At 30.7% G+C, this 13,381-nt stretch overlaps 2 protein-coding genes across 3 annotated transcripts; one reads left to right on the top strand and one right to left on the bottom strand.

The window, feature by feature from the left end:
• Positions 1-2,661: 2,661 nt before the first annotated feature.
• LOC132603370 (uncharacterized) lies at positions 2,662-4,488 on the top strand. The gene is made up of 2 exons (XM_060316402.1): positions 2,662-3,239; positions 3,766-4,488. The coding sequence occupies exons 1-2, from the start codon at positions 2,726-2,728 to the stop codon at positions 3,843-3,845; spliced, it is 594 nt and encodes a 197-aa protein (XP_060172385.1). The 5' UTR covers positions 2,662-2,725; the 3' UTR covers positions 3,846-4,488.
• A 1,000-nt stretch (positions 4,489-5,488) lies between these two features.
• On the bottom strand, positions 5,489-10,226 carry LOC132603357 (probable glutathione peroxidase 2). 2 transcript variants are annotated; one of them, XM_060316384.1, is made up of 7 exons: positions 9,902-10,223; positions 9,218-9,294; positions 8,253-8,314; positions 8,021-8,139; positions 6,700-6,867; positions 6,381-6,421; positions 5,489-5,701 (listed from the first exon to the last, which is right to left on the bottom strand). In XM_060316384.1, exons 1-6 carry the CDS (start codon positions 10,046-10,048, stop codon positions 6,389-6,391), a joined length of 606 nt encoding a protein of 201 aa, XP_060172367.1. In that variant the 5' UTR covers positions 10,049-10,223; the 3' UTR covers positions 5,489-5,701; positions 6,381-6,388. The 2 variants fall into 2 exon arrangements, with proteins under 2 accessions (XP_060172367.1, XP_060172375.1); XM_060316392.1 differs by lacking the exon at positions 5,489-5,701 and having other exon boundaries at positions 6,377-6,421; positions 9,902-10,226.
• Positions 10,227-13,381: the final 3,155 nt, after the last annotated feature.

Raw genomic sequence — 13,381 nt, forward strand, 5'->3', positions numbered from 1 at the left:
CTCATGATTTTTGCATGAACGCTCAGGGTTGCAACGCAAAGGGCAAAAATTAAAGACCAGCAATATGAGGGGCATAATTTAAAGACCACAAATATGTGGGGCAAAATTTAAAGACCACTCCAAACGAAGGGCAATCCGCGCAAAAAAATGAATATAATGCCATTACATTATTCAAAAGTTTGACACAAAAAATCCATCAAATGTAAGTGAACAATAAACAACATGCAATGTGAAAGCAAATAACTTAAAATAAAAAATATAACCTAGATTCAAAATCCAAAAGAAAACAACAACAACAACAAGCCCAGTAAAATCCAAAAGAAAAAGTTTAACATAATACTCTTATGTCAAATTCCAACATTACATAAGTAAGTTTCAACGTAACTTAAGTAAATAATTCAAAAGAAAGGGAAAACATAAGTCTATAACCTCATTCATAACGAAATTCTACTTTAATAACGTCACTCGTTATATACCAAGTTTGTTAATGGCTCATTGCTTTCAATATTAAAAGGTGTAGTTTCAGAAATTAGAATAATAACGTAGTTATGCTAAATGAATAAAATAAAATAATAAAAATAATAAACGAGCAATTACATGGAATCACGAGAAGTAAAGGTTGAGAATGAAAAGAAAGAAAGTGAAAAATAAATAATATAAAAATAAAAATAATTAAAAAGTAAAAAGTAAAAATAAAAAAGAAATCAAAATAATAGAAATAATAAATAAATAAAATATCAAAAGAAATTAAAATAACAGAATAAAAATTAAAAATAAATAAAAAAGAAACAAGCTAAAAAGTAACTCTGTAATTACACTCAATTCTCAACTCTTTTTGAAAATTGGAGAGTGTAATTACACCCTCTCAATTACATACAATTCTCACCTAACTGTATAATTACTTGATTAAATAAACAAATCAAACTGTATAATTATATTTAATTATACCCAATTTTATTTACCTTAGTGACTTTCCAAACAGATCTTAATTAAGAATGAATTGATACTTATTGATCCACACAGTCATATTATGTGAATAAAGTATTACCAAAAGTAAGGCACCAATATTTAGGTCTTGTGGTCCCGTCAACCACCAACGTGTCCTCAGTTTTTTAATTTCTGTCACTTTCTTGTTATTGAACAGCTGGCCATTTCTTTATGGACCACATATACACCTCTTATTTATTAATCATATTTTTAATCTGAAATCAACTTATGTCCAACTGAAAAGATTTAGGAATCTCATTATTTGATGATTTGTCAAAGCAAGGAAGGGAAGGTATTTATTAGTTGGCGTCTCAGTCAAAAATTTAGAAAAAAATGTTTTGACTAATTCAACCAAACATTAGGAAAGAACCTCTTTTAATTTTCAACTAACTCAAATCATTTTCCGTAAGTACAAGAAACTATCTTTGGTTGATACTAGCTCTTTCAATTTTATTTGTCCAAGTAAAAAAGATATAATCAAATACTCAATTTTTAGTTGATTGCGACCTTTTCAAATATCTTTTCTCCAGAAAAATTATATTAATTGGGAGTTATAATACTTGTTTTATGTAACTTTTTTAGATGAAAATTTTATTTTAGCAATTACGTTTAAATTCAAGTAAAATATTTGAAGACTTGATTCTTTGTATTTTAAACACTATTACATAACATGGAATGCCAGGAGTATCACATACTATGTTTAAAATAAAGTAGGTAAACATATTCTATATTTCACACAATTATTTCTATAATTCTTTAAGAAATGTTTGATGTTTGAAGATTGATTTGATGCAATAATTACGAATCAAATGTTGAGTTTATAATTAATACAAGCAATGTAAGAGTTCATTATCGGTTTGTCTAATTTAGAATGCTGAAAATTGAGAAAATTATAATAATGGAAGATACATAAAGCTCGAGAACCTTCTTGCTATTATTTACATTACAATATAAATAGTTATAGATTTTGTCATTAAAAAATCCAAAAAATGATACTATTACCGCCCTTTCTCCCGGGTCATATAAAGAGGTTTGAAGTACAATGATCAAAATATTAATTTTGATTATAAATTCAGAATAGATTCTTTTTAAAATAAAATTATATATTTAACTATAAGCCAATATAGCAAATGATTTAAAATACTTTTAGAAAGATTGAAAAAAATTTAGTCAAAAAGAAACATTATGTGACTCCCCAAACGGTACATAAAGTGGGTGGAGGGAGCAATAACTATTTCCTATGTCTTAATTTATATGTCATCATTTGATTTGGTATAAAATTTAAAAAATGAAGATTAATTTTTAAAATGTGTGATCTAAATGCACCTTAAACAATTTTATAATTATAAATCATTTCATTATAGATAAAAGAGAAATTTTAAAATTTAATTATTTCTAATTTTTAATTATCAATGTGACTTTTTTTAAGATAGACTAAAAAGTAAATGATATCAAGGTAAACGGTACAGAGGGGGTAATACATACTTAGACACAATAATGTCAAATGTGGAAAATGAAAAAACACAATAATGTTGAAGGGATGTGCATGTTCATATTGGTCTATAATTCGTGCAGTATATGTACATAACTTTCATGATGACCTATGTGCATCCACCCCATCACCAGCTGGCCATTATTGGTTCTCTTCTTTATATATAAGCTGAGTCTTCCTTCTCAAATTAGTACTCTTACAAAGAGATAAAAAAAAAAAAAACACTAAAGTGCATAAGCTAAAAAAATGGAAGCTATTTCTCAATTATCATCAACAAGATCTAGGTCATTTGAAAGCTATTTCCATGAGGGTGTTGAGCCAATACAAAAAGTAGAACAAGATCAAATGGAACAAGAAGTTTGTTGGATTCAAGAAGAAGAAGAAAATGAGAATAATACAAACACCCCACAAAATGGTTGGTTCAAGAATATTGAGGAACCATGGCTTAATTGTAGATCCCAAAAGAAGAAAAATCAAGTCTTTCTTGAAGGGTATGTAGAAAATTCAGATGAAGATGAATTGGGAAGAACAAAGAGTTTAACTGATGATGATTTGGAAGAGCTTAAGGGGTGTTTGGATCTTGGTTTTGGTTTCAGTTATGATGAAATTCCTGAGCTTTGTAATACTTTGCCAGCGCTTGAACTTTGTTATTCAATGAGCCAAAAGTACCTTGATGAACACCAGAAGTGTCCTGATGCTATGTCTGATACTGGTTCATCAGGATCTGGTCCTGTTGCTAATTGGAAGATCTCTAGTCCTGGTGAGTTATTTCAGTTAGATTTCTTCTTAAGGGCTTTGAATCTTGATATTCTGTTTAGAATTATGTGATGTAGTAGTACTTTTGCAAAGGGCTTTTGAAAATCTTGAATGAAATGACTTCAATTTGTCTGTTAATCTGATTTGTCACTGGAAACATGGTTTTTTTTTCCTAGTTAGATTGATGCGTATACTTGAATTACAAGATGAAATTTTGTTAATGATTCCATTTTTAAAGAAAAGGTGCAGTCTTTGAATCATATTCTGGAACGCTTTGTACCTTACTTTAAGCTTTCTGTGTGGCCTGATCATCATCTTTCTGGAACAAAGACTAAACCCAAACGGAGAAATTGTGCAAAACGAAAAATCATCTTTTTAACGTGTGTTTCTTTTGGCCTTTGAAGACCTGAAAGACTTCAAATGGAGTATAGATTTTGTATACAGCTATGAATATCACTCAGTTTGATCAATTTGTTTGCTCAATTGTCTATGTTTCTTGGCACTAATCCTCAATATTTTATCTACCTCAGGTGATGATCCTGAAGATGTCAAAGCAAGGCTGAAATATTGGGCTCAAGCTGTCGCGTGCACCGTAAAATTGTGTAATTAGTAGAGAAGATGAAGGAAGCCAAGAAAAGCTTTATGCAAAAAAGCAGAGAGATGGAAATTGTGGTCTTTATCTTCATATGGAAGATCACTTGTTGCTCTGCCTGATCCTGTAAGGCTATGGCCACACAGGGCCAAGTTCTTCTCATGTTTTACCTGGAGACATATTCAAAAAGAATTTTGTCCATGATGGGTAGGCTACTTTATTCCACAAGTAGAAGAAGAATGTACATGAAGAGGAAGGAGATGATGTTTTAAGGTCTAAGATTAACCCACAACACATGGAATAAATCTGACCCCCAAGATATAACTGTGTGTACCATTGTTGTATCGGTGAATGGAAGATTGAAGTGAAACCATTTACATAAAATCAATCTCATTGTTCTTCATGTTTTAATTTTGCTTATGTAATGCTGATCCAACACTGTTCTTGGTTAGATTAGAAATCAATTCTTTTTCCTGCAATGTCTTTTTGAGTACGAGTTTCGGATCCAACTGTAAAGTCTATGGGTTTGGCAGAACTCAGTGCTTTGGTTTTGAACCTTTTGTATGTGTGAAAAACACGAGATATACGTTTTAGAACCCACAAAGTCTAAATTTTGATCCGTCTTGAGTACCAAGAAATCGTTTAGGATCTTTGTGAACAACTTGGTGACTATGCATTAGCTGAGTTTGTTGATAAAATTCTTTCTTTTTTTGCTTACTCATGTTATGCAGCTGAGCAACTAGTTTTGGTTTTTAGTAATCAAGTTCTTGAATCTTCATAGTTCAATCAGCAATTAATTCTCTTAATCTTTGATTTGTGTTGGGGCGTGGTGGCAATGATGCTTGAAGATTAAGATCATGTTAGAACGAATTGCCTAATGCGTACTGTGTTTGAATTATCTTTACCAAAAAATGTTTTTAACATTAGTCCGGAAGATATTCTTTTTTTCCGGAGGGATAGAACAATCAAACAATCAATCAATCTCCTTACATGTCAGATCCACTTCTGTTATGTTAACTACTCTTCTTAAAATATCCTTGAAACGTGTAACATATTTAAGTAATATCCTTTTCCAAATGACTCTCTATAAATTCAATTTGATCACACTTTACATGCCTATGGCATACTGTTCTACACCTGTCGATGCCTTTTTAAGCCTGCAGAAAGAGGAATCTAAAATGAAGGTTTGAGTGGAATATTGTTTACAACTTGAAAGTAAAGGTGAGACCTTTGAGCTAATAGAAAGAAACACGCAAAGAGTCTTACTCTAAAAGATAAAAAAGCATATTCCGATTCTGCAAGTCGTGTTTGATGATAGCCACATAGTATGAGCGCCTCATCCTTAAATATTCGATGGAGAAATTGTATCCCGATATGTCATATTCCTCCTTTCCCTTTTTCCTCCCGCTAAATAACAACAGTTTCTTGAAAAAGATTATGCGCGATGAGTGTAATAATCACCTCGTGCGATTGGTCTTTACATATAAAGGGTCTTGTATGCACAACTCAGAATTTCCACAACTATAACTCAACCTTCAAAGTTAATCCTCCAAGATTGGTGAGCATGACCAATGGCGTACCAGCATATTTGAAACAAGCATATGTATAATGCCGTTCATAGCTTTTACAGACAATCTATTTTAATTGAGATGACAACATGCTTATATATCAATCTACTTTTATTTTTACATATTTATTGAGAGGAACGAGTTTACACAGCCAAAGTACATCAACGAGGAAAAAAGAAGGGGTCGGAGGACAAGCTCGCTTGTTTCATAGGCAGGGAAGAAGGAAAAAGACAGAACAATGTAAAGCTTCCAACTAAGTAGATATGCTGGACTCTAAGACTTGCCTTATAGAATCTTTCAGTAGTCCTGAAAGGTAAAAACAGAATTTATTTGTTAGCTTAGGTAAAATCAATAGCGCTTAATGCAGATGAAGATCAATATTATTGAAGATCATCATCATTCTATGAAGGTGCTTAGTACAGACACATTCTTTCAAACTTCAATCCTGTTCAGATGCCATATCTAGCTTAGGTGAACTATGATACACGATGATTACACTACAAACATGATACTTAAACATATGTAATTAGGTGTTTTGATAATCCAGTGTGCAATTGAGAATTTGAAAATTGGTTGATCAGTAAATAATTTTCTGGGTAATTTTTGAGAGGGAAGTCCAGAGACATTTCAAAGAAACTATTAAATGTCAATCTCTGAAAAAGTAAAAACAAATCATTAGAATTATTTTTGCTTCTGCTAAATTTGTAAAGATTAGGTGGAAAACGATAGAATAGTATGGAAATAATGATGAGAATAGTAAATTGGATTTACTTCCATCACTTGTATTTACTCGTATCTAATAGTATGAAGTGTGGTTAGTTTGTCATCTCATTGCTAAGAGGTTTATGATGCTATTCACAGTGTATCCATCACCAAGGTGTTCGTTTACCCTTTTCATTTTTGATGAAGTGTTAAACTAAGAAAAGGAATAGATGAAGCAATAATAAGAAATATAAAGAAGAAAGAGAGAGAGAAACTGCCAAACCTGGGTGCTCAAGACGAACCCAGCAGATTTTGTATATCTTTCTGTAAAAGAACAAGAAAAAGGAAAATTAGTAATGAGCTTCACCAGTATTTATTTTTCCTATCTGATGAGCAATAATACGTATCAACTGGTAATCTTTATGTTCCTTCTGCACTATATCATCATAAACATGATGGAAAATTGAGCAAAATGAAGAGAAAAATTTACTCCATATCAGCAATCTTCCATTTGAGACCAGAAAGTTTTTCCATTTATTTCATGAACCTTTAAGGAAAAGGTAGAATGTGAATGAACAAAGGAAAGACAGTTAAAAGTTTACCTCAAACTGAAGAGGTGGTGTCTTGGGTGCATATCGTTCCACAACCTTCCCTTCTTTGTTCACAAGGAATTTGGTGAAGTTCCACTTGACAGCATTTCCAAGGAAACCACCTTTCTCTGATTTTAAGAACTTGTAAAGTGGTGCAGCATTATCCCCGTTCACATCAACCTGTGGAATGAAAGAACTTCCTTAAACGATGTTGAGTTGACAATTGACATTATATACCACATTCATCTTAAAGAGAGAGTGTGTGTGCGCGCGTGTGTATAGTTGAATACATATAACATAGTACAAGTAACTGAGAATAGAAAGGGAGATCGTCTTGAATTTCATCTTATGTTCCATAGCTTATTACCTGAGGAAATCATATAGAAGAATGGGGTGATAAGAGACAGAGAGACAAGGCACAACATTTGTGCAGTTCTCCAGTTATGAAATACTCCCTCCTTCCTAATTTATGTGAAGGTGTTTGACTGGGCACAAATTTTTAAAAATAATGGAAGACTTTTGAAACTTGTGATTAAAATAAGGTATAGATATTTGTGTGGCTATTAATCATATGATTAAGGGGAAAATGGATATTTTAAAGTTAGGTTCTTATTCCCTCTGTTTCAGTTTGTTTGTCTTAGTTTGACTTGACACGGAGCTTAAAAAAATAAAGAAAACTTTTTAATCTTGTGGTCAACAAAAGATGTGTAAAAAAAAAAAGATATGTGCAACGTACCAAAATGCCCTTTGAATTTTGTTGTCTTAAATAGTCATGTGGATGTTGGGTGTAAAAAGTCATTAAATATAGAAAGTGACATTCTTTTTTAAATAGACTAAAAAGGAAAGTAAGATAACCAAATTGAAACAGAGGGGTACTAAATATAGAAAGGTGTCATTCTTTTGGGACGGACTAAAAAGGAAAGAGTGTCACATAAATTGGGACAGAGGGATTAAATACTTATCTAATTGTTCGAGAAAAAACAAAAATATGGGACAAGGCATATCCTGAGTTAGATACATACTCAGAAAATGCTTATTTAATCACCTAACAGTGCCGAACAAGATGACATAACCAACTTTTGCATGACACATCTAAAGTTTGGACTGTTCACTGAGCTACTGAAAAGTAGTGTGCATCTACTTATCATAGAGTTCAGAGGTTCCAAGACAACCTTTAAAGAAAAATTGATTGTTGACTCTTCACAGGTTAATAGTTTTGGGAAAAAAGAGGAAGTTCTTGTGTGCAGTATCGCAAAATATTCAAGAAAAGTATCTGTGATCTAGAAAATGATTTGAGTTATAAACTTTTGCGTTATCATATAATAGCTGTTACCTTTTCAAATACAGGGAATTCAGCTTTGAACCTGGAGCATACAGTTTGCTGAATCTCCTCATTAGTTCCGGGCTCTTGCCACAGAAACTGGTTACAAGGAAATGCCAAAATTTCAAAACCTGAAATAGAACTTATATAATTATTCTTGTGACCACGTAATATGGTTTAATATCAGATAAATTCACTACAGACTGAAATTGAAGAAATAAACTTGTAAAAATGAATTACCAACCTTGATCTTTGTACTTCTCATACAAAACATTCAGCTCCTTGTAGTTTGAATCTGTTAACCCACTGCAACGAAAATAGATAAATCAAAATAGGTGAAGACTGGAAAGATTGCCTTCAATAATATTCATGTTTTATCCTCTATTTAGGCATAAATTAACAGGTGTTTTTAAACTTCAATAGAGCAACAAAGCTAGCAAAAAACAATTAAGATTTGTACGTCTTATTATTCTAAAATTTCAAAAGGTGTGGATCGAATAAAGTATACCATTGACCTAAGAAATAGAGGCACTTATCACTTATCAAAAATAAAGAAATACAGGCACTTACCAGTTTCAGCATGCGAGAAATTTACAAATACTATAATTCTCCTATTCAACAATATAAGGCAGCTGGTTCCCATAAATTTAAGCTATTCTTGAGCATTTAGTTATGGATATTGTGATATGTCGTCACCAATCAGCATGAACAACTAAGACAGTCAAAAAAACTATCTGAACACTAATCTCAATTTTTTGTTACGGCATTCTTTTGCAAATGAACTATAAGTTAAATAGCTTCAAGAAGTTTAAAGAACCAGCTAGCAAGTTTTCTAGTCAGGGAAGCCAAGAAAAGGATGCACAAGGACAAAAGTAAATTAAAATAGAAAGATACCCTGAAGGAATTTGCCAACTAGCAAAAACAATATTCATTAGAATAACAGAAATAACCCCCAAAAGGAGTACATCTAGTTTGCGGCAATTAACACTATCATTGTACAGTAAAATGTAAATGCCTCGACTGGCACAATGTTTGACATATTCTTTTTCGATGAGTAACTAAATCTTAGTCACACTTATTCCCACGTTGCTATAACTTATAAGTCTAATTAGTGAAGCAGTTGACACTCTTCTAAAAGGAAACCAAGTTTACACCTGATCGCAGCGATCAAGCAAGAATCCAGGACAGAAACTAGATCACTTCACTTACCATTTTGATGCAACGTTGACAATAAGAAGAACCTTTCCCCTATAATTGCTCAAAGGTACCTCATTTCCCGATATATCCTGCATTTTCAATCTCATTAGCAAGCTTAAAAAACAATGTTCTAATAGAAAAAAACTTCCAGTCAGAAGCTGCTTAATTCTTCCATAATTTGTTAATCTTTCAATAGTTCAAACCTTTTGAATTCCAACAATAGTAAAATTTCTGAAATAGTAATCCAATCATTATGCCCAATAGTTTTAATTGTGTTCTGAACTAGTTTAACATTTCATCTCAAATTCACAATAAGTGACTGAAGATCCAAGTTATATATAGCACCAAATAGCAGAAATTTGAATTAAACTTCACTAAATCCAAATTAAACTCAAGATAAGTGGATCACAAAATTGAGAAGTAAAAAGAGAAAAGCAAACAGTATTTCAAAGTGAATATCAGTATCTGCAAAATTTTGAGAAAAGATAAAATATATAGTAACAAGTAGGTATTACAGAGATGAAACCAAAGAACAATAAAATACAAATTTCAAAAGCAATATGCAATAAAAATTGAATCTTTAACAAATTTTAAAAGTCATATGCAATAAAAATTGAATCTTTCTTCAACTTTCAGGATAAAAAATCAAAACCAAAACTTGAATGCTAAAGAACTAAGAAACCCAAAAGTGTGTACCTTGACAGTGAAATCATAAATAGATTTGGGGGATCCTTCAGCCATATTTTTTTGAGGAGAAGAAAAAGTTGGGTATCTATAGACCAAGTACAAACCAAGAACAAAGAACAAGGGAGCTGTCAAATTGGTGAAACTTTGCAAATCCATCTTCTTGTTTTGCCTACTCTATGCATATATAGCCAAAAAGGGATAATGGGGTAGTCAAAGAAGGAAATCCAATAAGATATTGTGTAAAGAAAGTGAAATTTATTACTCTAATAATTAGTTGATTTGATATGGAAAATGAGCTCTTAATTTTGGTAGGCGGTTCTGCCATGTGAAATTATGAACTGTTTGCTGACTAGTGAGGCAGATGTGAATATAAAAAGATTTTTTGGTCCAGTTTTTGGTGAAATTTGAACTGTGTATAAGCTGTAAAAATAAGACTAAAGGAGCCGATGGACATGATTTAAAATTATAAGATGATCAAGATAGATTTAAAGTAGAAATTTTATTTGGACATGATTTGAAATTATGAGATGATCAAGATGAGTTGAAGTTGAAGTTTTGTTTGGACATGCAATTTGAATTTGTTAAGTTATATTCTTTCTTATAGACATAAATCAAAAACTCCATAAATTGCGAAAATCATCAAAGCTTTCCCAATTCTTATACAATCTTACCAAATGAGCAAGTCATAATTCATAACAAAATTAATATGCTACAGAAGTTCTTTCTCAAAAATACAACATTAATGATCAAACGTTAGTTTAATAAAATGAAAAATTGAACATGAGTTGTAGTGTAACTACACTTTAATATAATCATCTCACATGGTTAGTAAGAGTAAATTTGTTATAAATATATTACCAAGTTGTAGACCTTTTAATATTTGACATAAATGGTTAGTAAACATGATTGGTAATTTATTTACCAACTTATGGATCTATTTTTACAAAATATAAACTTATGGATCAACTTTTACATTTAAAAAAATTGAAATCGTGATTTGAATCATGCCTTTTTGGATGATTTGAATTTAATCTCATGAGATTAAATCGCATGTTCAAACGCGTACTAAAAAGTAAATACTCAAACTTAATTTTAGTTTTTTTGTTGGTCATGAACCTTAATATTAGTTGACTATTTTTTTATGTTCAAATTTATCTGTTTTAGGCATTTTATCTTTATATAAATAGCGGGACGAAACAACCTCTCTGCCGATCAAAAGGTAAAGGTAAGGTCTGCGTATACTCTACCCTTTCCAGACCTCACATGGTGGGATTATACCGGGTATGTTGTTGTTGTTGTTGACGGATTTATTAGTTATTTTTTTTAGCTAATATAAATAGTTATATACGATTAGGCATATATGATAGATGAATTATTCGTCTGCGGACTATTTTTTTAATTTAAGCGGTTAGATTGACGATTTTTTGGTTTATTATCTATTCAGTTGTTCTTTTTCTTTTATTATTGTTTGTCTATATGCTTTTTCTCTCCATAGACATGATTTTGTTTTCATTTAAAGTAAAATGGGAGTCCCATAACCAATTTATTGAGAAGGATCCATGGACCATACATGAATCTTTCCCTTAAAATGGACACATGCATGTTTCATTTATCACGAGAAACAATTAGCACTCGAAGTATTTTGAAGTCACTTGGAGGGAGGGCAAGCTGGGTCCTGTCACTGTTAGAGTTGAGTTATAGTTGGCAGATGGGATCTAATTTATTATAGGAAGGGATGGTGATTACCAGATAGAATCAATGTTTAATGGAAAATGACCAAAATCACTTCTTGTGAAAATTAGTATGATTAGAAAAATTAGTTTGATGGCTTTCTACAATAGTAACATAAGTTCGATGACTTTTTATGAAATCAACCCAATATACAGGAAGGTAATCAAAGTAAAAGGTGTAAGTGATGACAATGTATTACTATGTAATAAATGCTTCTAAGAAATAACCCCTTTTGGATTCTCCCCTGTTGTCCCAAGCATCTTTTTAAGATCGAACCAAAACTGCCTTTCAAGAATATTATTCTCCTTTCCAATAGTAGGTGTTTAGGTGGCTATTAAAACCTCAATCATGTGCCTTTAATTAAGCAATAGTTTTATTCACATCTGACATCTCTCTACATTATTGACATAGTAGTTACACAAAATCTTTGTAACAAATTGTACAAATGTGCATTACTTAAAGGTTTGGGTCAAAATCTAAGGAATTCGCATGACGAAATAAAGATTGAGATTTGAGAAGCATCCAAATAGGCACATGAAATTTAGCTTTTTCAAAGACAAAAAAGAAAAAGAAAAAAAAAGAGGACGTTGTGAATTGGAGTTAATTCCTTGGATGGTCACCCAAGTTTAGAGAATTTCCTACAAAGGTCACTTTTGTTTCATTTAGTACAATAAGCTCATTCAAGTATCACTATTTTCCTCAAAAAGTACCTAGACACTTCAAAAACCTCTTTCTCTTCTAGTTGGCATGCCATGTCACTAAAACCTCATTTTTTTATTTTAATAATAGACATATTTAACTCATCAAACTCATTTACTCAAATTTATATTTTATACCCAATTAAATATCTCATGGTTAAAAAGCGACAAAAGAATCAAATCATACTTTTGATTAAGCCACTTTTTCAAATCTAAATTCTTTTTAATCTCTATTCAAACATATTATCTTTCAAGTTAAATTAAAGTTCAAGTAATTTAATCTTTCCAATCAAATTCAAGTTTTATTAAATAACGTATTTTTTCCACATTAAACAATGTATTATTTCCATTAAAATTCAAGTTTTATTAAATAACATATTTTTTTCCACATTAAACAATGTATTCTTTCCACACTAAAATATAATTACACACATAACACAAAAATTACATTTGTATTGGTTTAACTTTTAAAAAATTTAATAAAATCGTATATTTAAAAAATAAAGTTAGTGTAAATTTTTTCTCTTTATTTTTAGTTATCTATTCTAATATATGTAGTGCAAAATTTTTTGCATTTCCATTTTCATACCATCAAGGTCTTTTTATTTCTCATGCAAAAGATATAGAATTTTCATTACTATAATACTTATTTTAAAATATTATATTATAACTCTTATTTTTTATTTTGAAATATTCTATTATTAGTCTTATATGAAATATAAAATATTCTTAATTTATTTCATGCTATGATATAAATATTCCAACTTGTCACATGTTAATACCTAGCAATATATTAAACTAAAGCTCTAAACAATTTTTTTATATTTTAATACTTATCTATAGAATTAAAAAAAAAAAAAACTCTCTTTTAATTCTAATTCATTAGATTACATGCTAGTTTGTTCCAATGAGCTTTTTAACCGGGTCATATTTGATTAGATATAAAATATGAATTTGATTAAATGATTTTGATGAGTTAAATAAGTCTATTATTAAAAAATATGAAGCTCTAATGACGTGGCATGCCAACTAAGAGAGAATGAGGCTTTTGAGGTGTTTA

The sequence above is a fragment of the Lycium barbarum genome, chromosome 1 (assembly GCF_019175385.1).
Source record: "Lycium barbarum isolate Lr01 chromosome 1, ASM1917538v2, whole genome shotgun sequence".
NCBI classification, from domain to species: Eukaryota; Viridiplantae; Streptophyta; class Magnoliopsida; order Solanales; family Solanaceae; genus Lycium; species Lycium barbarum.